This window comes from Saccoglossus kowalevskii, chromosome 9 (genome assembly GCF_978046115.1).
Source record: "Saccoglossus kowalevskii chromosome 9, keSacKowa6.1, whole genome shotgun sequence".
Classification (NCBI taxonomy): domain Eukaryota; kingdom Metazoa; phylum Hemichordata; class Enteropneusta; family Harrimaniidae; genus Saccoglossus; species Saccoglossus kowalevskii.
The window spans coordinates 26,452,410-26,474,342 of record NC_140649.1 but is presented as its reverse complement, the minus strand read 5'-3'; the positions used below and the strand labels follow the sequence as shown (position 1 = coordinate 26,474,342).

The following is a 21,933-nucleotide window of genomic DNA, read 5'->3' as shown; positions in this document are numbered from 1 at the left end:
GACCTTATTTTAGGTCACTTTTATTATCCAAGAAACGTCCCGAGCGCCTGTGCCTCATACAAAAGAAATGGCCGATCGATGTTTTGTGTATCATTTCTGTGTTGCTCTTCAGTATTTTCAGGTAATATTGCCATCTCTGCAGACATACACAATGCTTCGTGTAACACGATAGCGCCTACTTTACCCATGTGTGCACTGTAGTAGCAGGATGTGTAATAGCCAATTTATAAGTTTAGATTCAAATTTAGAAAGCTAAATTAAAAATGTCTAAATCTATTTCTAAATTTATAAAGTTTAGATTCAAATTTAGAAAGCTAAATTAGAACACAGGGACTATGATTAGAAATATCTAAATCTATATCTAAATAGATTGCTATTTAGGCGATCTAAATGATAAATTATGGCGCTATTTAGAAACGACGACTTGTTACTTTGAAATTATTATTTCTCGGGCCTATTTAGCTTGTTTTTAGAACATCTAGATTATGAACTACAGCGCTATTTAGAAACGATGTCTTGGGATTTTGAAATAACTACGACGCTATTTAGACGAGCTGAATTATAAACTACGGCGCTATTTAGGAGCCGAGATGAATATGGGATATAGCATTGGTTACTTTCCCAAAGTATTAGATGTTTATGAGGAAATTAACCTATTCAAGACAATGGACGCATTTAATCTGTGCTGTTATAATCCCCTCTATGTATTAAATAAAATGCTAGTCCTATCAATCCGCTAATTGGCATAACACAAAACTGATTGCTATCACGCATATTTTTAACAAGACCCCCGTACACATGTAGCTGCCTGTTCTAGCATAGATGATATTTAGACTGTCTAAATATCGCGATATATAGCGGATGGCCGTTCTGGACTTTTCCAAAACGCATAGATTATTAGTCCGACTCTGACTGGTTACACGTGGTGTCACGCTTAAATAACTTAGTTGTTTGATACTGCTGAAAACTGATCGGAAGTATGCAATTCTTGTACTTAGAAGACAGCTGATTGAGACATGCATCTAAACCATCACGTGGGATTTGACAAACGCGAAAGTATTTGTGGAGGGGGGGGGGGGTATTTACACATAATGAAGGCCGGGGTTCTCAGCGATACATACCTCTCTGAAAAAAACGGAATTTCAATATTGAGTTATCTAAAACAAATCAAATACAAATCATCTAATCTTTGTGGCAATACGAGAGATCTTACAATGAATTGAAAATCGCATAATATCAGCCATGACGAGTTTCTTGTTGCTGACTGTTTCCACTGTGATTGAATCATAGCAGAGGTACATTACTTGGGGTTTGCAACTCGCATAGTATTGTATGGTGACATCCTGCCAAGATCCCATTCAAGTTTCATCTCGTAGATAGCGAGACTGATGCTACTACCTTCTGACATGCCATAGGCGGTTTGTAATAAAACGATATAGTTATCGTAATCAGTCATATCGTGAGCAGGTATTTTGATCCACCTTGACTTCCCAGTATCCTAGTTACCTCGGGCATGCGCATTTTTCTGAGTTGGAACGCTTATGTTAGAGCGAGATTGAAACGGGATCTTGGTATCATGTCACTGTAGTTGCAAACCCCAAGTAATGTACCTCTGATCATAGTTATTAACTGATAGAAACATTGTATTTTTAAGGATGCAATAAAGTTATTATTAGTATTATTATTAGTTAGTTTGATTTAGTAATTTTGATTTCGTTTAGTCTTGTGTACATTTCAAAGAGTTGTGAGGGTACAGTGTTATATAACCACACCATGTAAATGTTCATGGCTACATGTGAATAAATTATCAGAATTATTATTATTAAAGCACCAGAGGCACATGTTTGAATTATGCATAAAAATTGCATTTTAACACATAGTATGCCCACTATGAGTCCCATATCTATCATGATGCGATGCAATGCAAAGACTGCATGCATGCATGGAATGTGAAAGAAACATGGTATGCAGGGGTAATAATACTTGATTTGAAGGGGAGACGTACCTAAAAAACTGTTGGATATGCTCATTTTTCTCAATTACGGTTCGACCTTATAAAAACTTTGTGGATGGCTGGATTTGTTGAAAGAAATGCAAGCTAGACTGCTAGACACTGGTGTTGTAGGATTCAAATATTGTTTACTTGTGTTTATATTTATATTGCCATGACCTGAGTTGTTATTCACAATTCTTAGCTGTACTGTTTGAAGTGTGGCTGTTACACTTCAAACAGCATGGCCACTCATGCAATTACTAAACACACAACCACAAACGATGGGGCACAAGGCCAAAAATTTGTACTTTAAGTAGGAACGTATGAATAATTTTATTCTAAGTACCAAAAATGAATTTACATGAAATCAAATACAAATACTTAACAAGAAAACAGATAACTGACTGACCAAATAACCAAGAGACAGACAGACACACAGACAGACAGACACACGGACAGACACACATACAAGACAAGACAAGGGCTTGTTTGGTACAGTGATATTCTCTTAATTTCAGTAAATATATTTCTATGTACAACACAACAATATGATTGTATAACTTAGTTGGACCACCCAATTTTTGCTAAAACAAATACTAGGCTTAGACAAGATATAAAACCAAAGAATCTTTCTGCTTGTGTTCTATTTTCAAGTATTCACATGATTTCTATTTGAAATTACCATGATTGACATTGGCAATTATGTTACCAATGACTAAAACTAACTATAATTTAACCACTCAAAACTATACGGCAATTTAAAGCGGAGGAGTTGTTATCTACGTATGCGTCAGATGGCCATAGCGTGTCATTGTTTACAAACAAGCGTCTACTCATAAGCCTTTACGTTTTTAGCGTGTGTTCTTATCGTCGCTTGGGACTCAATTCCCGCGTGTGTGCAGGTGACGACCCTCTCGCTTTAAATTTTTCTTCTAACAACTCATTCTTCTCAAAAAATAATTATTTGTGCATAAACCAATGAAGGATTATGGTATTTGTTGTGAATCACTATTTCGCCGTTGTTCCCCAGTCAATAGGAATAATAGTTCCTGTAACTTCATCAGCAGCCGGGGAACAGAGGAAAGCTGCCAATTCACCAATCTGAAAATAAAATTAAACTATTATTACAACATTCTAGGTTTTCAAGTACCTGTCACATGACAAATTTAGTAAACACAACATCATCGTTTTTAATAATTTTGATGAAAGGGGAACCCCTCAATCCTATGGATTGCACCAGATGCTCATGGGTAATTAACTCTGCCTCTGTCCACTAAGTAAATGAATGCTTATTATGCTCGCTTACTCAAACTGTGATTGACAGGCATTTTGCATACATTAGCCGCCATTTTAAACTCAGGATTTTTACTTTTTGACCAAAAACAACAACATTTATATATCAAAAGCCCAACCAGATAAGTGTAATTCACTAGCGTACATATTAATTCCCCCGTAGAAATGTATTTGGAATCACAGCTTGGTCTCCAAACAGCGTAAATGACACATTTCCCGGAGCTCCCGGATTAGCCTACTAATTGCGGTGGCCATCTTGCCCCTATTTATAGTATCTGTTCCCCTTCAAGACTTGCAGTTAATGAAAAATAATGACCATTTTATTGAAAACTAATTAAAAAATTATAGAAAAATACATTAAACTGTTTTAAAATAATGAACCTACAATTTAGCAGTAAAAACACACAGAAATGTATGTATACATGGGAACATAGAGTCATTGAGCACAGCGCCACCAGTGTCTGAAGTTGTAATTTTTTTTTTAATTGATCTTATCAAATAAATGATGGTAACAAGGCGTCTTACAAAAGGGGTAGATATACCTGACAGCTAACACACGGACAGTCAATATCACCTTGATATGCATTGGAAAATTGCACAGTCAACAAATTTCAATTCTATTTGGGATATATTCAAATATCGTATATGAATGGGCTTGCAAGGAATGTGATATGATACTGTAAAATGACTAATATTCACTGGGTTTAAATTTCACTGATTTACCATTTCAGGGATATTCACTGGGTTTTAAATTCATGGTTTTGTCATTTAGATAATGTGTTCTATGCTAAATTTTACATATTCACTGTGTTTTAATTTAGCGCATTTTTCCAGTCAGCGAAATAAGCTAAATTAAAACCCAGTGAATAATTACCCCCTTTACAGTATGTGATATGAAGTGCATGATGATCACAAAAATTGTCAAAAGTTTTTTGATTGTTTCCATGAATTTTTGAATACAGTGATCATCTCACAGATTCCTGTTTATGCAATCCATCATTTCCAACCATCCACTGCATTCTCTGATACTATTGGTCAGAAATACGTTTGATTGTCGACCACAGAAGGGGATCGTTTTCAAATCCTCGCAAAGCCCTGGAGCCTACTTTACGTGAGATATTCATCACGCATCACCATATATAGTCATGGAATTTGCATACCCTCCTCATCATAAATTCTTGATACAACGTACCTTAGACACGTCCAGAGGTTTTCCAGAAGGATGTGTATGAGTAATTACCATTTTCTGTTGAAAAAATGGGACACGTATAAATGTCTAGTTGAAATGACTTTGCCAAAACATAATGTAACGTGATTACTTGTTGAGAAAGACAATTGTTTCATCAAACAAATAAGCAAAGAAAAGCTAAATAGCAACAGAAGTGTTTATAACTATCGTAGCATTGAAATTATATAAGGCAAGACTTTTGTTCTGATAATAATCTGTCTGTGACTCCGCCAAATCACTGAAAAGTGACAGCAAAGTATTACGTAGTGCATTTGGGATTGTTACGTGCATATCTTCCATATTTAATCTGCTTCACGCATGGAAAACATTCTACAATTACTGTAAAGTACTTTATTTTAGCAGGAATTAGTTTTCGATGAAAAGACTTTTTAGGCGTTTTGTATGGAATTTATTTTAACTGATTTTTAACGAGCTGAATGTTAAATATAGGAAAAAAGGTATATTCGCTGGATTTTATTTTCACTGAATTATTCCTACAGCGAAAATTAATTGCAAGTGAAAATAAAGTATTCTACAGTATGTTTTGTTTTTAATAAGATCTCAGAATCATGTCCATTTTCTATTGTATCTACCATGTGACAGCAGATTACTACAACAATATCATCATTTGATCCATCCAGACAATTGACATTAATGTGCACTCACTTAAGAGCTTTGAATAACATACAAAAAAAGAAAACTTTATTAGAATTGAAAATCATACCTCAAATTCTTCAACTGTCATTCCAGATTTACCTGCTCCAGTCTTCATGAAACTTTTACCAGCTGCATTAAATAAGAGAAATGATTAGAGTTTAAGGTTACATCAGACTGACAAGTCTTGATGAATTTATTCTTTAAGTCATGACAGATTTCCCATAGGTCAAGAGTAATCAACACCAAAATGAGCCATTTTAAATCAGAATTAAAAACAAATGCTACATGATGTACATTGTAGTTGTAAAGTTTAATTGCAATCAATCAATCAAGACATGTCAATGATGGCTCCAGAACAGCATTCACAAAATAACTGCCATTCAGCCAAGTTTGAACAATAGCTGTGAGCAATATCTGGATCCAGAAATTTTTAATTTAGTTAAGTTTTTAACATTAAAAAATGCTGCCATTCAGCAGCCTTGAAACTGAACATTCAATGAATAATGTATGATGTAATTTGAACATAATTGGTCAAGGCATATCAGAGACATGACACTAGAACAGCATTCTTTAAAACAAAATGGCTTCCAGTCTGCCATTTTGAGTCTTTTATGAAAAACAAAATAATGTGCATCAAGTTCTCATTATCCTATGTTCCAGTTCTGGAATGGCAGACAAGCTCACCGAATTTTAAGTATAAATCAAAGAAAGCTTAAGCTTGCATGCTGAGAGTATTAGAGACACATTAAAATTAATTCAAAATTTAAGATTACCTTTTCAAACAAAACGCTTGGCCACTAATATTTGTGTGCTACTTGAGATGCACAACATAAAAACTATGTGAACCACATTATCAAAATTTATAATACATACAGAAAATATATTTGATTTTATGTCTATGGTTTTCAGTCTAATTCATTCCAGAGCAACTCTGACATATTCAATTTAAATCAGAGTTTTTGAGATATCAGAAATGGGCTATAATAATAATTAGATAATAAATATGTATGCTTTACAAAGTAAAACTAGTCATGTCTGTAGAATACTCCAATGAACCAAATTATTATGCAAATTAATCAATTATTATGCATACATTTAGGTCTGTGTATTGTTCCAGTGTGCACATGTAGTAAGTTTCGTTATAATGTAATGATTAATCCTGAAAAAATTTCAGTAAATTATTATGCAGTAATATTATTATTTAGGGTATATGTATTTACAAAAAACTCATTGAAATAACATAAGTACTTCTGATGAAAAAGCTGCAAATTGAATAATATGCGAATATATTATCAACCTAAAACCAGTCAGGTCTGTGATCGTCTATGACATCTATGAATCAAGATTCATTACAATGTGATGATTAGTATCTGCGATATCAAAAGCTGAACATTGACTAATCAAAATCCAATGAGTGGTTCTTTAGATATCAGAAGAACAGTCATAGAACAGCTACAAATTAGCTAATTATCATGCAAATTAGGTAATTTATATGCATACAATTTAACAAAATTCTAATCAAATCTGCCATCATGAATCATATCGTTACAAAAATGGGCATTCATGTGCCTCCCAAGATGTATGTATGAAGTTTGAATGTGATTGGACCATGCAGATGAAAGCTAAACATGGGGACACACAGACATATGAACGAATGGAAGTCAATCCACCAGTTTTCATTTTTGAAAAAAAGCCTACTGCACCTGATAAAAGAATTATTTTTAATATACATCATGAGTTTTGATATTAAAGTTCAAATTAATCATAAACCATTATTGCTAATGCATTTAAAAAATGTTTCAAAGCACACTAATTCGAGTTAGTGTTAGTTAATTTGCCCATATACACATATATATTGTGTTTCATTAATGAGTAACACAAACAAAAAACTTACAGGCTGTTAGCGCTATTGATGGGCAGATGGCGTTACAGGTTATACCTGATCCTGATGTTTCCAAGGCAACAGTCTACAAAAAAAAAATAGTTCATTATACTTTCATAATATCAAATATAATATTGTTTTATATTGGGAAGGTTGGATTGTAACAATTGTAAAAACCAGAGTGACACTCTAAATCCTTTTCCTGATCCATTCTATGACTTATATTTGAGCTATTTAACGACAATATATACTCAATTATCTGTTTATCTCATCTGTTTAACTCTGATGTTTTGAATGCCAAATTCCACAATATCAACGTCACTTTCCACAATATATATATTTTTTCCACATAAAAATCACTATTTGATTAAGACCAATAGACAGAGAAAAATTATATATAAACTGTTGCCCCCAAAAATTTGCATAAAAATTTACAACATGCAAATAACAAATGTGCGACTAGAATCTCAGCTTCCTTGACCTAACTTATCTCATTAACTATGTCTGCCTTAACTAGAATACCAATTCAGCTACCTTATCTCATTAACTATGTCTGCTTTAACTAGAATACAAATTCAGCTACTGTATTTCATTAACTATGTCTGCCTTAACTAGAATACCAATTCAGCTACCTTATCTAATTAACTATGTCTGCTTTAACTAGAATACAAATTCAGCTACCTTATCTCATTAACTATGTCTGCTTTAACTAGAATACCAATTCAGCTACATTATCTTATTAACTAAATCTGCTTTAACTAGAATACCAATTCAACTACCTTATCTCATTAACTATGTCTGCCTTAACTAGAATACCAATTCAGCTACATTATCTCATTAACTATGTCTGCCTTAACTAGAATACAAATTCAGCTACTGTATTTCATTAACTATGTCTGCCTTAACTAGAATACCAATTCAGCTACCTTATCTCATTAACTATGTCTGGCTTAACTAGAATACCAATTCAGCTACCTTATCTCATTAACTATATCTGGCTTAACTAGAATACCAATTCAGCTACCTTATCTCATTAACTATGTCTGGCTTAACTAGAATACCAATTCATCTACCTTATCTCATTAACTATATCTGGCTTAACTAGAATACCAATTCAGCTACCTTATCTCATTAACTATGTCTGGCTTAACTAGAATACCAATTCATCTACCTTATCTCATTAACTATATCTGGCTTAACTAGAAAACCAATTCAGCTACCTTATCTCATTAACTATGTCTGGCTTAACTGGAATACTAAATCAGCTACCTTATCCCATTCACTATAGTTGAATTCTTCAGTTAGATTCAATAAATCTGTCAAGTATAAAACAGTTCATATATTTCTAGTTAAACCATTGATTTGATAAATCTAGCTCATGTTTATTCCACTGTAAGAACCTATAAATCCTTCCATACTTTAAACCATCTACTTTAAATCATTTGATGATATACAATTCATATTTTTTTAATTTGGGATTCCTACAGTTACATCTGTTAAATATAGTACAATGATGTATATTAAATTAGATGTGAAGTTGGATTGCAATTAGTCAAGTCATGTCAGAGGTAAGGCTCTAGAACACATTCATTTTTGCAAAATTTCTGTATGTCTGTACCTAGTTTGAAAAACAGCTGTCTGTTCATTTATGATCGAAATGTAATTTTGATGAACTTTCAACATTAAAATGGTTGCTATACCGCCACTTTGAATCAGATCATGAAACAAATAAATGTTTCTATATATCTGAAGATTAAAGTTTGCATCAAGTCTGAATGTGATCTGTCCATATATCCAAGATACAGTTGAGAATCCATGAATGGACAGACAGATGTATACATAGATAGGTTAATCTACAAGTCTTTGATATCAGCCTGTGTCTGAATTGGGACAACATACATACCTTTGTTAAACCATGCATACCATGTTTGGTTGCAACCAAAGAAGCAACATTCGGTAATCCATTAATGCCGAAAATAGAACTGATATTTATAATTCTACCCCAACCTGCAATGAAAGTGGCCTATTTAGATTTTGTTACATGTCAGACTGGCAGTGGTTGATAAAGCAGCCTCTCGGCTGAGATAGCTCCGCCGTTAGCAATGCACATTTCAATTAAAGAACAGAAGATATCATTAGAAAATGAACAATATTTATAGCATCAAAACAATCAGACATGCGGTTTTCAACAAGAAGTGAAAATATCACTTTTTACCAAAAATTACAAAAATATTCATCAAAATTAGAGAATTAAAGATATCATCATGAAATGAACAAATCTGAGTTAGAACCACACTAGTATCTATATATGTAATATCAAAGCAATTGGACTTGCGGTTTTCAACAAGAAGTTGAAAATATCACTTTTTATCAAAAATTACAAAAATATTCACCAAAACTAGAGAATTAAAGATATCATTACAAAATGAACAAATCTGAGAGAGGTCCACATGTAGTATCTATACATGTAATATCAAAGCAATTGGACTTGCAGTTTTTAACAAGAAGTTGAAAATATCACATTTTACCAAAAATGACAAAAATATTCACCAAAATTAGAGAATTGAAGATATCATCATGAAATGAACAAATCTAAGAAGTCTACCCAAGGTACATAAACACCAAGTATCAAAGCATTCAGACTTGTAGTTTTCAAGAAGAAGTCGAAAAAGTAAAACATTGACACGAACGACGACGGACAATCACTCATATGATAAAAACTCAATAGTTAATGAATTGGACTAGCTGAATAAGGTAACATTATTATAATGGCTTGCAAATGTCTCCAATGGAAGAACACAAAGTAATGTTGCTATAGCAACTTTGGCATATCACCTGTTTTTTTCATTTGGGATAATGACAAACTTGTCAAGTAGAATGCTGATGTCAAATTAATACGTATATTTTTCTCCCAGATGTCAATTCCAAACTCTTCCACAGGTGCATAATGAAGAACTCCTGAAATAAAAACCCAACATACATTATTATACAACTGGTTTCAGAAATATAAGAATGCTTGATTGAATTTTTGGCACTAATATGGATGCCATTCGGCCACAAATAAATAACCCAACAGACATTTTTATACATCAGGTTTTCGGAATGATAGGTATGCTTGATTTTATTAAATTTATGGCACTAAAATGGCTGCCATTCGGCCACAAATAAATAACCCAACAGACATTTTTATACATCAGGCTTTAGAAATGTAGGTATGCTTGATTTTATTGAAATTTTTGGCACTAAAATGGCTGCCATTCGGCCACAAATAAATAACCCAACAGACATTTTTATACATCAGGTTTTCGGAATGATAGGTATGCTTGATTTTATTGAATTTTTGGCACTAAAATGGTTGCCATTCGGCCACAAATAAATAACCCAACAGACATTTTTATACATCAGGTTTTCGGAATGATAGGTATGCTTGATTTTATTGAGTTTTTGGCACTAAAATGGTTGCCATTCGGCCACAAATAAATAATCCAACAGACAGTTTTATACATCAGGTTTCAGAAAGATAGAAATGTTTTTATTGAATTTTTGGCACAAAAATGGCTGCTCTTATGACACCTTGAATCAGATTATGAAGCAAATACATGTGCATACAGTGTATGTGTCCCACAATATGTGACATATGTGTGAAATTATACATACCGGGTAATCAGTTCAGGCTTGTCCAAGATACAGATACAGTTGATTGGAAGGATGCATGGACAGAGGTCTGAACAGACAATAACATTGAGTCCTACAGTGGAGCCCAGAGTCTACAAATCAATATTTATCCCAGTGATGGATATCGTCAAACCTTAGAAGACACTCACTTACCCACATTATTCACTAAGATATCAATACCATCAGAATAAAGGTCTTTGATTTTATGATGAAGACCTTCCACTTCATTCATTTTATCAAAATCTGCACATAAATAATGAACAGGGACTTCACATTCACTGAAAATAAAATAACACATGAATAAGACTTGGCATCAGCTGTCATAATACGCATCAGTTGATACTCCAGTTGTACTGTCCTTGTGTGTACTTGTCGGTAACCTCGTAATAACCACATAATATGCAAAAGACTACTGTAAAATACTTTTAAAATTTTTGGCTTTGAATTATTTTAGCTGAAGGGACAATTTAGTGCAAATAAAATCCAGCAATAATACCTTTTTTAATATATTTTACTTTCAACTCATCAAAAATCAGTGGAAATAAACTTAGAGAACACACAAAATGTCTTTTCAGCAAAAATTAATTCCAGCTAAAAGTATTTTACAGTAATTTGATTTATAAAATAATTGTAATATAGAGGTTTTAGAGATCTATTTTACAATTTCAGAAAAAAGTTCTAGTTACACATTATACCTCTGCAATTCCTCTCGCATAGCTTCCACTTTGTCAACATCTCTTGTTCCATGCAATACAACACTACAACCTCTCTTTGCAAGACTCCTGGCAATTGACATTCCTATTCCATCTTTATCGCTTGATCCAGTTACCAAGGCAACCTTTCCTTGAATACCAGTGTGTATTCGTCTTTTTATTACAGAGCTCTGTAAAAAGTTGATAACTGCAATCACAACATTTTCATCTACAGGAGCAGCTGAAGATTTAATCTGGCTTAAAGCTAAACCTAGGTTGCTTTTAAAACTGATACATGTACTTATTTTATTATGCAACATCAGCTGCCTAAATGTCTAACTTTAGTAACATAGGTAAATATTACAAATAAGTTGGAATTCATGATGATAATGATACTCATTTTAAAAATATAATTTTTTTTTTAAAACCCATTTTAGTGGAATATTTCCTATACCTAATATTATCAATAATGGGAGTATTTTTGTTCACATGATAACTATAAAATCCAATATTACAAAATATTATTACCGGTATATATCTGTCTCTATAACGCCATAAGTTACAGAGTGCTGTAATTTTGTGGTATTGCACTGAGTAGCGTACATTTCCTTCTGTAGTAATTACCATATCAGCTTGAAAAATTCTACAAACTTCTTCAAGGAAATATCATATAACATAGCCATGACTGGGCCAGTCTCAGTACTAGACAACTACACCTTCAACCAATTCTGCAAATACTGCCCACAGATATGATGTTATTGGGTGTTTTCTAGTATTTTTTTTAATTGTTTTCACTATTTGTTATATAACTATTTTAATTCTTCTTTGAGAATTTATGTGTATTGCGTTCCCATTAAAGTTATCAAACTTTAAATGCAAACATACACGTACATGTAGTACACATGTAAAGTAAACAAAATTACCCAGAGTAATTTAGGATTTGTTAAAAATTAGCCAAAATGCTGTGACAATGTCTAATTGGTGGTGGTCATTGTGAACCCAGCTATAAAAGGTCTAAGAAATCGTCACAGTGAACAAATGTTTTCATGAATATGATTGACCATGAAAAAAGCCCATCGCGAAGTGCTATATATAAAATATTTTAAAAATGCTAAAAATATTTATAAAGTGGTCTAAATCTTCGCAAATGTAATAAAATCAAATTGCAATGTCATAAAAATATCCTCAGGTCTAAAATTATGAGTATTATTTAGTGCTCATGGGACACAGATTGAGTAAGTTTTCCAATAATTTGACGAGGCTAAAAATTAGAATCAAGGTTAAATACAACCTTGAGCACGCACATATGCATTTTAAAAATTCATACCTTAAAATTGACCAGAAAATGCTTGTCTGGCAATTTTACCAAGGGATAACACATCATACCTTACCGCCTTTACAATAATTTGGCAAAAACAATGTTTGACCTTTTACCCCCAGTTCCCTCTTTTCAGCACAAATTCACAAAATAGTCTTGTTTATAGTCCGCACTTTCCTTTAGAATATCAAAAACATTAGAAAGAGAATGTCTTTGAGAATACTAAGACAAAAATAGTAACATTTTTTGAGTAAAAACTGAAAATTGACTTTAATTCTGGCAAGATAGTCTGGTGGTGTAAGGATACCTGAAATCGAGGCTCAGCGCACCCTGAGCACCTGTATAACACATTTTCGGAACCAGCACTAGCCAAATACCCTAAAAAATGTCTTACTGTCTTTACTGGACAAAACCTCCCTTTTATTGAAGGTGATTTACAATAATTGTACACAAACTTTTGAAAAGTTTTGCACTGGAATTAATTGCACATGTAAAGTCTGTATAACATGCACACTAAAATTGACATCGTAATTTTTTCTTGGTGGGTGACACTTCCCCCTAATTGTCCTCTTAGATTGTTTTTAATTAAAATGATGCATTACACAAACAAAATTTGTTTTTGTAAATATAATAGACCACTATAGATGGTTATGTATCAAAACTACTCCTAATATTTCTTACCATGAATGACACTGATTAGAAATATCTATTAACTAATATAATATCAAAATTCATGACAGTAATATTGTCTTATTTATTAAACTTTTGTAGCATTTTGTTATATTCTCACCAAACCGATAATATAAAATTACTACACTCATTTATAAATGTCAAAAAAAACGAGGCACTGGACGAAATGTCAAATAAGTTGCCATCTTGAGAGGCTGTCTCTCTCAGGTCTCTTATTGATTTTATGTGCCATCGCTAAAAATAAATAAATAAATGGGCCATAATTTTCCTTGTTCCAATCACGTGACCAAATTCTACACGACCCTTAAATCGCATTTTCTGTAATATGAGCTTTGTGTAGAGTCGCTTTTCCCATGCATAAAAATAAATCCGCGGATTGCACCCCGGAGGTTTGCACCGTGATTTACATATAGGATTTGCTTTTACTTGCATTAATTAGTAAGGTCGATTTCCATGGATCCGCCTTTGAAGTGCAGCCCACAATGTCAAAAACGTCCAGAAACGAAACCAAAATCATTGGACCAAGGGTTACGTAGTTCCATGAACACGATCATCCGTGCTTTATTCCACAGAAGCTACTACCTGCCATGATTATACCATGGACGTGTTAGTACAACCACGATATACCACAGTCCCTCAGTGATTATACCAACCTCTAATACATTTGAAAAACTGGGACAGTTGCTCTAGAATAGAACTTACTAGCGTGCTTCCAAGGAAAGAGTTGTTTCGCAAAACGCTGATGGTAGAACGGAAAAGAGACATGTTGTATGTAGGTCAAATGCGGCAGCGGTTACCGGGGTTCCAGGTTCAAATAGATGTCAGACAAGACGCACACGAATGCTGCATGATGTATTAATAACGATCTCGTTAGGGGGGTCAGTTCAAGACACGGGTAAGCATTTCTGTAAATCGCGCCCTCCAGTGATTGTGTAGTCTTTCGTAATTTTATCGGATTAACTATAAGATAAGATAACATTATTGACATTATTCTTTCTATAGAAGATGAACATAGTCAAGTAAAATAAAAATAAAGTAAAGAATTTAGAAAAGTTGAATAAAAACACGTCAAAGAGAAACTAAATAGAGCCTAATTTGGTATCTGTGTGTATAAAGTTATGCATGTTGATTATAAATTTGAAAAACAAAATTAAAAAGGATGATTATGTTCAGAGTTATAATGATTTTAATATGAGAAACCATAAAACTGCGAAGCACTTCCGTCCGCGCCATCTTGCCATAAAACAAACGCCCGCATGAGGTATAAACAAGAAAGGCAACAAAGCCAGATGGGGAGCCCTATTTGGCTGGATTGATATGCATGGTTAATTCTTGACTAACATTATTATTTAAACAAATTAGTGTACGAGGGTGTTGAGGTCTTTGGTTGACGTATGTAGTACTAAATAACATATTGGTTGAATAATAACTTTATTACACAACTAAATCATAAGAGGATTTAGTAAGGGAAAGAGAACAACAAGACAAAAATAAACAAATGTAATAAAAACAAACAATAAAACTGAAAAAATAAAAGACTAAAAAATATAAAAATAAAAACTTCAATATTTTCGCAACTTTTAATCAGGGGATTTATAGATAGTATCTTCAAGGTATAGTAAAAGGGCTTTTGCATTTTTTATTACCTCAAGAAAAATATCATCTGGTAAATTATACTTGAGATCACAAACTTTTAAAGGAAGGACATTTAAGGATAAAATGCTTCTTATCATCAAGAGAATTTATGTTACATTTTTTACATGTTCTGTCATCTAACATCATATTTGGGTTGTTCCTTCTCCCTTGTTCAATCTCTAGATTGTAATCACTGAGTCTAAATTTACTTAACACTTTGTAGACTAAAATACGAAAGAAAAAACAAAATAACAACTCTTGAAAAAAATCTCAAACTTCCAAAATCTTTGTTGAAAATCATCCGACGAATAACACCAACGCCATATATCAGATGACGAGACGGTTCTATGACCTAAGATAATGTTCGACACTATGGGGGATTCGATATCGTTGTCATTAAAAGAGTCACCACATCAGAATTAAACAAATGTAGTTATTTTTTGTTGAAATGCCAGTGTGCATTTAGTACAGCCCAACAGCAAACGTTGTGTTCATTTGGAGGTGGGTTATCAAAGTCTTAAAACAAAAACAGAGCCAATCACACCTTGATAACAGTCTTTACTACGCATGTGCAAATTAACTTTTCGTTGAATGAATATATTGTGTCCAGTAAAAAATACAAAACATTTCTAGTTTGACGATAAACCAACTCGTCCAATTTTGGTCTTCAACATTAAAAATACATCTTTTCGGTATATATATATATATATTGCAAATAATTCCATCATTATGAATCAATATTTGGCAATCGTTGTCTTCAGTAACTTTTTGAAATAGATATTCTCATATGCCGAGTCATTGCCCGAAACGTCCAGCTATTTTCTGTTATAATATACTAGTACTAATACTATAGTGCTTGCAGTTTGTATCTGGGAGTATATTTGTAGGTGTCAACCTCCATACCTCTCCCACAAACAAACAATATATAATACTTACAAAGCACCTTTCAGGTATCGTGCGTCAACTCCCTTCCTCGCCGGACCCTATATACACAGGTGACAATATTAAAACGTCAAATATAAAGAAAAAATACACATACACAGGCCTGAGGTATACATGGCGGCTGTTCTTGAAGCAAAACATGACGTAGATGGCGTGACAGGTTATGTGACTAATCAGTCTCACATCTCTCACTGAATAAAAAGAATGCAACTGATTTAAATTCAAATTTCATATTTATTTACATTATTTAAGTATATATAAATAAAAAAATTAGAGAGAGTCTGTAATATTACTGAGATTGGAAATACAACTATAAGAGTCGTCTGAAGATTTCTCTGACTTGACGTCATCCGTATAGCATATGGTATCTTGAAGAAATCGTTTCAAGACAAAATTGTCATTTTCTACGAAAGGGTCTATCTTTGGAACTTCAGCCCCAGTTAGCTTTAAATGACACAAACATTGTTGTAGTCGTTTACATTTCATTTTACCGTTGAGACATATTACTTGTTTGGCCCAAGGCTTGACTTTAATCACGTTGTTGTTAATTTCAGCTTTGGAAAATGATTTGACCGACGTTTGTACTGTTGTATTCATCCGTCTGTCTTCTTCATCGTCGTACATCAGCGAAAGTGGTGTCACCTTATTTCCACGTTTGCTCCGAAACATGTTGATAGGTGACGTCAGTTTACCCAACTTTCGCGTGATGTAATTCAAACTTCTATGAAGTTTCGATTGATCACGAACTGGAACCGGTATTTTACTTTCGTTGTTGACTGTCTTGAAATTTGAACCTTTTTGTTCAGACTTTTTCTGAATATATCCAAACATGTTGGCCACTTCTTGTGGTCCGTTGCAATGGGATGAGGAAATGTCATTGATATTCTGATTTTCAGTACTTTTCACTTTGAAGTCTTTGTTATCGTTACCACTGGTTTTATTCTCATATAGTTTTGTTTCTCCACTACTTGACATTTCCTTCTGGCTGAAATTCACGCTGTCCCGTGATAGCGACTTCACAGGTTTTCGTCGGTTGCTCGCTTGGCGGTCAGTCTTGAACTTGTCCTTGGACAAATTGAGTTTATCTAACTTCGCTGCAATATAATTCAACCTTGTGTGAATGACCGACTGGTCACGAATTGGAATCGGTATTTTACTTCCAGAATGTCCTTTACTTGATATCGTATTATGGGAGGAAAATGATGATTTTGAAAAACACTTTTTAGTTGGAGATAATCTCAAAAACATGTTCAGCCAATTCTTCATCTTCTTTGGTTTATTGGCTTTGTTGTTGTTTTTGTTTTCTTTCACAGAGCTGTTGATAGGGCGAGGCAATTTACTGCCATGGCAGCTGATTTGTTGGTGCAATTTACCACCCAGGCTGTTGATAGATTGAGAGAATGTACTTCTCGGGCTCTTGATTGGTCGTGGCAATTTACTATCCAGGCTTTTGATTGGTCGAGGAAGCTTGCTACCCATGCTATTGATTGGTCGTGGCAACATAAGGCTTTTGATTGGCTGAGGAAGCTTGCTACCCATGCTATTGATTGGTCGAGGCAATTTACTACTTTGTCTGCTGATTGGTCGAGGCAATTTACTAGCCTGACTTTGCTGTTCAGAAGACGACGTCTTGTTTTGGAGCATCGCGTGATTCAAATTGTTTAGTTTACCGACCTCAAAGTGGGTTTCGTTGTCAGCATCAACATCACTTTTATAGACATCACTAAGTTTGTTTTCCTCGTCACTGAATTTGCTGTCATAACAACCGTTTAAGGTTGGCGTTTTAACCGGGCTGGTAAGTGTAAGAGGCGTGTGACTGGCGACACTTTCTCTGTCCTTTGAACTCATGGCGGCGCTATCCTGACGTATTTCTTCCACCGACTCAACTAACGAGATAGGCGAGACTGGCACAGACCTTGGTGACAGGCAAATGAGCACATTACCATGGTTATATTGTGACGTAGTCTCCACTGGTGTCATATAATCACCACAATTCGATATTTTTAGTTCATACGATACGTTTCTTCCCCGTCTTTTAATGACTGCGTGATGGCGCTGTCCCAACATATCTTTTCCGTCATCTACGTACATATGGCAAACCTCTCTCGTTTCTTGGTGATACATGATTTCTTTAAAAATGACAGATACCTGTAAACAAAACATCTGTGTTAATTGTAATCATTTATATAATGTCTGAATTTACCATTACATTGTTCAAAACTGAATCTCCCAACATTAATTTGTTATCATCTCTGTCGTTTATCTCGAGTGTTTGTAAAAACAGGACGTGTGAACTCAATGACTGACATAATAAATACGATATATGGAATATAAGGAATAAACGATACGATGAAGTTTTGCGCCACAAACTTACCAACTCAGAATTCTTTGACTTGAATCTCTGTGTAATTTAGTAGAACTTTTTCAAACACTATGCAGAGTACTTTGTTCGTCTGTTGAAAAGTTGTTGGGATTGCAATACAATGCGATGTGCTCTAGTATGTCTACAGAGTGCGATCCTCAAACAAGTTGTTGTAGTGTTGCCACGGCAAGCTCCAAATAGAATTTTAGAACACGATCGCACGCATTGTCATTTCCTTCCCATGAGCCTGCGCGCACATAAACACTGACACTGACACGCGTTAGCGGCGCGTTGCAACCAAGGTGGCGGTGTTCATTACAAGCAGACGTCGCCATGCCCATACAATAGGACGTATTATGAATGTACAAATCACGTGACACTATGATCATACATGCAGGAATTTTCTTCAAGATTGCCTCATGACTGTACCTACCCCGTGTTATAACATAATGCGGTCGGATGGAGCAATACTTTTGTTAGTACGTCCGTGGTGCCAACCAAACAAAACGTGGTGACGATTTATGTTCAAAGTTAACATATCATAAATTCTTTCCAGCCAGATGAAGTAATCTTATCAGAACACTAAAAAAAAGACTCGTTCCCGTCTTTGCCCACGTTTGTTTTTCGTTATGAATACAAATCTGACAGTTTTCTGACATCGACACATTGCGCTAAATAACGTATATACGCACAGGGGTACCGGTAGGGAACACTCTTGTCTTGTCTAAATCATCATAAACTGACCGACTGTCTAACCACCGTATGTAAGAACTTACTGCTTAGCGCTCGAGGCCTTGGAAACACGGCTTATGATTTTTTTTGGTTGGACTCGAGATTCTTTTTTTCTGTCGTTTTCAACCTCAAATCGATTATTTTGTGTGGCCATTTCCGCTTCAGATACTAGTAAAACACATTATCGTCCTTACAAAGAGTGCCCCACACAATTTACTGTACACTATTCCACCAACTCGAATACGATTCATCAAATGTAAAATGCACTGCAAAACTAGATGAAAACACTTCTGTCATAGGAATTTCATAAAATTCTTCTAAACTATTAAAAGCGGGGAGTCGTTACCAGCGTGTCATTTTTTACAAACAAGCGGCTACCCATGAGCCTTTGCGTTTTTAGTGTTATCGTCGCTTGGGACTCAATTCCGCGCGTGCAGCTGAATACCAGGACAAAAAAAAATTGTTTTAGTGGAGTATCATGAAAAAAATTTACATGTATTTTGAAAACAATGCACCGGATTAGGGCTTAATGTTATTTATACCACTTTGGTCATGTGACCCATTGTTCTGACCTTTGGTTAATTTTTGTGAAGTCAAATTCGTCTCTATGCTGATTGTAAATACTGTGACCATGAATCTTTTTACCTCCATGCTGTGACCTAATGTGTTGACAAAAAACTATTGCATCTATAGTTGTAAATACACTCCTCTGGAATCAAATATACAAAAACCCACACTAATTACAAATTTAGTGATAGTAAATTCTGTTGTTCACAATTCACTGATATATGGTATGATTAAGCAATAACCCCCTGCAAAGGCAGGTATACCACGAGATATTGCACAATTCACAACATGTATGCATGAGCAAAGTGTGTTTGTACCAATCAAATGGATGGATTAACACCATCAATATATTGGTATAATATAATTACCAATATACATGTCAATTGTTGAGCAATTCACCTATCTGTTACATGCGAACAATCATGAATTGCCCAAATATCATACCCTCTAGGTGTGTATACACCACACAATCTGATATAAACTTATCAGGACAATTATCCATGTACAGCTAAATGCCAGATGTTCTTCATGGAAGAGGATAGCACAATGCTAACCTCACAGCAAATACTAGTAATCCGGTCAAATTTGGATTACTCATAACCATCATTTGGAAAACAAATGCAGTCGATCCAATGCATATATACAATCCATAATATGTCAAAACATAGTTGAACTCTGGTGACCTTGCCCTTTGTTATATAATATAATTCCCTTTATCATAGTTTGTTTCAATATAAATATGCATTGTCATAATTAATTTTGAATACAAACAAGTTTTGGGGTTGAACCAACAGTGGGGAATCAGTCTACCGAATGTCCTTAAAAGATGTAAATATCTTACAAAAACATTGGTGCCTTATTTGTTTAATTATTTTAAGGAACATAATTTCCAGCTTTATTGAAAGTAATTGAGATATTTTAGAATAAAAACAAATGTCTCATTGCAAAAAAAAAGTGCTGCATTTAGATGTGAATAGATTCATAAAACATGCAACAGAAAAATTTAGCTGGCTTTAGTCCAAGTATTTTGTACAGGTGTCTGTCAAAAATGAATGATTCACTGAGACAAATATGAACTGCCTCATTGTGTGACTACTGTATTATATGAAAAGTAAAAAAAAACACCTTTTATGAATAGCTATCATGTGGCAAGCTCTGCTTTGTATGCAAATCAACTTAAATAGTTGGTGTCCAGTGGAGGGAGAAGTCAACAGTACTGTTGCCTCCTGAGAATCTACATCTTCAAACACTGCAATCTCTGAAGTGTGTTTTTAAACTAGTATTATAAAAACTCTATCATTCTGTTCTAATAGCTGAAACATATTCCTGTGAGTTTTCATTTGTCGAATGAACTGTTTGTCAAATACAGAATACATATATTTTAGAATAATTTTCTTTTTAAAATGTGGATGAAATGTTTTGCTTTTAATGTATTTTGTATGTATTGTTTTTGATTTGATAACTTTGAACTAAACAGATTTTCTATTAGCTTCAGATCTTGATCAAAGTTAGGCACCCAGTTCATAGGAGTGCTTATATTGATTTTCTGACATCTTGTTTTCTGTAAAGATTTTATTGGTAGGTTTCTAGGATTCTGAGATACATTACCAAGGATATTATTACAAGATAAATCATTTGCTTCAATAAACACATACAACAATGCATATTTCCACTGAGATCAGTGACCTTTGATGTGTATCACCAGTGATCAGTCAAGTAGAAACAGTCAAAATATTTTATCAGATTTTCTCAATTTTTGCATATTTTCATACAGGACATCTGTTGTTCAAACTCAGGGAAGACTTTATACTGATGAATAAGGTGACCAAGTTTGATAAAGTTTGGAATTGAATTAGTAAAGTTATTATGCACACAATAACAATTAACAACGACGATGACGACAACAACGCCGGACAAAATTTTTCCCTTAATAAACCTTTCCCTTCAATCTTTGATGGTACGGGCAAGGTAAAAACCCATCAACAAACATATCTCTCTGGTTGGTATGGCTGGGTACAATCTGGTATCAATCTGGGTAAGCAGCTTATCATTCACTCACATGTTCCGATTTAATGACATTGCTTTGGCAACTTTTTTTCATGTGCAGATTAGTAATCACCAGATTTTGTTCATGCATATATAAATAAGGGGTTGTTATGAGGATACCGCAAAGTATGCACGAAGACAGTACAGCAGGACTATCGACAGGCGCACGGCATACGGTGACATACAGATTTGAATAGTCAAATTTGTGAATGAGTTAGCCT

The 21,933-nt window shown here is 34.1% G+C and overlaps 1 protein-coding gene across 1 annotated transcript; it reads right to left on the bottom strand.

The window, feature by feature from the left end:
- Positions 1–2,917: 2,917 nt before the first annotated feature.
- LOC100369083 (uncharacterized) lies at positions 2,918–14,302 on the bottom strand. The gene is made up of 9 exons (XM_002735687.4): positions 14,131–14,302; positions 11,424–11,611; positions 10,882–11,006; positions 9,889–10,011; positions 8,957–9,060; positions 7,066–7,138; positions 5,239–5,300; positions 4,479–4,532; positions 2,918–3,094 (listed from the first exon to the last, which is right to left on the bottom strand). Exons 1-9 carry the CDS (start codon positions 14,191–14,193, stop codon positions 3,002–3,004), a joined length of 885 nt encoding a protein of 294 aa, XP_002735733.1. The 5' UTR covers positions 14,194–14,302; the 3' UTR covers positions 2,918–3,001.
- Between the last annotated feature and the right edge of the window lie 7,631 nt (positions 14,303–21,933).

Coding starts and splice junctions, on each gene's coding strand:
- LOC100369083 (XM_002735687.4), bottom strand. CDS start 14,193: ATGTCTCTTTTCCGTTCTACCATCAGCGTTTTGCGAAACAACTCTTTC. Junction 11,612..14,130: donor CTTTCCTTGGAAGCACGCTA/GTAAGTTCTATT, acceptor AACTTTTTACAG/AGCTCTGTAATAAAAAGACG. Junction 7,139..8,956: donor GTATGCATGGTTTAACAAAG/GTATGTATGTTG, acceptor TTTTTTTTGTAG/ACTGTTGCCTTGGAAACATC.